This window comes from Cynoglossus semilaevis, chromosome 20, assembly GCF_000523025.1.
Source record: "Cynoglossus semilaevis isolate Cse_v1.0 chromosome 20, Cse_v1.0, whole genome shotgun sequence".
Lineage (NCBI taxonomy): Eukaryota > Metazoa > Chordata > Actinopteri > Pleuronectiformes > Cynoglossidae > Cynoglossus > Cynoglossus semilaevis.
The window spans coordinates 13,820,601-13,823,072 of record NC_024326.1 but is presented as its reverse complement, the minus strand read 5'-3'; the positions used below and the strand labels follow the sequence as shown (position 1 = coordinate 13,823,072).

At 48.4% G+C, this 2,472-nt stretch overlaps 1 protein-coding gene across 1 annotated transcript in view; it reads left to right on the top strand.

Annotated features, from left to right (window-relative positions):
- The first annotated feature begins 388 nt into the window (after positions 1-388).
- The window catches only part of asph (aspartate beta-hydroxylase), an 18,071-nt gene continuing 15,987 nt past the window's right edge, over positions 389-2,472 (top strand). Inside the window, exons 1-4 of the mRNA XM_025052450.1 lie at positions 389-827; positions 1,064-1,237; positions 1,717-1,761; positions 1,972-2,040. Coding sequence (XP_024908218.1) covers positions 767-827; positions 1,064-1,237; positions 1,717-1,761; positions 1,972-2,040 — 349 coding nt within the window. The 5' untranslated portion in view covers positions 389-766. The remainder of the gene's footprint in view (positions 828-1,063; positions 1,238-1,716; positions 1,762-1,971; positions 2,041-2,472) is intronic.

Below are 2,472 nucleotides of genomic sequence, written 5' to 3'. Positions count from 1 at the left end.
GTTTTGTTCAGAACAGGGAGCTGAGAAGGACAGAGGAGAGGAGAAGGTCACTGCGTGAGCTGGAGGGGAGGGGGGGTTGTAGACCCTCACCCCCCCTCAGCTGTGTGACCTTTGACCTTTGACCAGTTCTTCACTGAATCCTCAAAAATGAAGCATTTTCTAATCTGGTCAAACGTCCCATTTCAACCAAACTGGAACGTTGACCTGATCAGATGGAGCTCATCAGCAGAACCATCGCCGTGGAAATAAAAAAAACTTTGATCTTTGAACTTTGGACCCAACATGGTCAGGACGGTTATTATTTGCTGAGGTGGGGATGTGGGGGGGCATTGTTACCTACAGGATTTTTGGAGACTGTGGCGGTGGGGGAGGAGGGGGGGTGAAACTGGAACCTTGGTGACTCCGGTCCAGAGAAGTTCCTTTAATGTTTCGTTGGCCTTTGTATCCTTTGTAGTTGGCAGGCTGTGCGTGTTCAGAGTCAACACTTGACTCCTTCACTCAGTCAAACTGAGTCTGTTCTCCTCAGCTGGGTTTGGCTTCAGCTCGTCTATATGTCAACTGCCGATGCACCGAAAGAACCGATTGTGCCAGTTACTAGTACTGTTGGATTAATGGACTGAACCTCAGTGGAATCATCTGATTATTAGAGGAACTCTCTTGTCAGGATCTCACAGAACATATCAGACAACCAGGGTCCCCGCCCCTCATCTGGAACACTGCCCTGTCAGCTTCTCCGTGTCCATCGTTTGATTGATCAAGTTCAGAGATGATGAAGTTCAGAGGACCAGAGCTTTGTCCCCCCCCCCCAGGAAATATCAACTTCACATGTTTGTCAAATCTTTATCAGATAAACTGATACATCAGAGACGTTGTTGTTGTTGTTGTGGTGGTTGTTGTTGTTGTTGTTGTTGTTGTTGTTGTTGTTGTTGTGCTTTAACCCCTGACTCTCCAGGACGTCGTTGTTCCACCAACGTTTCCTTTCTATTCCTGTTCCTGTGGGACTGTTATAGAACTGAAGTAACGTTGTTTTTTTTTTCCCCCTCCCCTCACTGTTCATTCTCAGATGGTCCTAAACCCCCGGCTCCCAAAATGAATGGAAAGAAATCCAGTTCCAGCTCCAGTTCCAGCAGTAGCAGCAGCAGTTTCTTCAACTGGTTCATGGTCCTGGCCCTGCTGGGGGTCTGGACCTCTGTGGCCGTGGTCTACTTTGACCTGGTGGACTATCAGGGGGTCATCGGTGAGTGTTCTCTGTACCAGTCTGATGGAGCCTCACAGTCACACACACACCTGGATACTTTGACTGTAGTCTGACTGTACTCCGACTGTTGTCTGGCTGTTGTCTGACTTTACGTTGACTGTAGTTTGACTGTACTCCGACTGTTGTCTGACTGTAGTCTGAATGTACTCCGACTGTTGTCTGACTTTACTTTGACTGTAGTCTGACTGTACTCCGACTGTAGTCTGACTGTACTTTGACTGTTGTCTGACTGTAGTTTGACTGTAGTCTGGCTGTACTTTGACTGTTGTCTGACTGTACTTTGACTGTATTCTGGCTGTACTCTGACTGTACTTTGACTGTAGTCTGACTGTAGTTTGACTGTAGTCTGGCTGTACTCTGACTGTTGTCTGACTGTAGTCTGGCTGTACTCTGTATTCTGACTGTAGTCTGACTGTTCTACTGAATCTCACCCATGTCTTTCTCTGTTCTGCATGCAGATAAGGCTAAGAACATTCAGATTAATCTGTCTGAGGAATTACAAGGTAAAGTCTCACCCTCTGCTGCCCCTGTCTCACCCTCTGCTGCTCCTGTCTGTCCCCTGTCTTCTCTCATTTATGGACCAGTCTGTCCTCACGTGTGTTAGCATGTATGTAGCTCAGTTCTCCACAAGAGGGCAGTGTGCAGCATAGGTCTACAGAATGATTCCAGGCAGACAACGGCGCCACCTAATGTCTGACTGCTGTCGTCCTCAGGTAAACTGGCGGCCTACGACGCCGACGGTGACGGAGACTTTGATGTGGAGGACGCCAAAGTCCTGCTGGGTGAGTTGAGGACGATTCCTTCAGGTCGACAGTAAAAGTCGCTCGTCCGTTGACGGCGACAGACTCATGGTTGACTGAGGTTCTGACCTCAGGTCTGGTAACTGTGATTCAGGTGCATTACTGCCCCCTATGGGCCCCCAGAGTAAAGCACCAAAAGAACCGAGTGTTTAAAGCCCAGAACCAGGTCCAGCTCTGGGGTCACCTGTTGTCTGAAGTGTGGACCTTGTTTGAACCCTTGCTTCCTAACCTTGGTCTAAAGTCCTTCTCTTGTTTCCTTCTCTCCTTCTTTCACCTGACGTCGTCCTCATCTTTATTTTTCTCATCTTTCCACCTCTGTTCATTTCTCCTCAACACTTTTATTTTGTTATAACACTTTTTTCCACACACACGCGTTTGTTTGGTTTCCACACACCGTTGCCCCCCCCCCCCCCC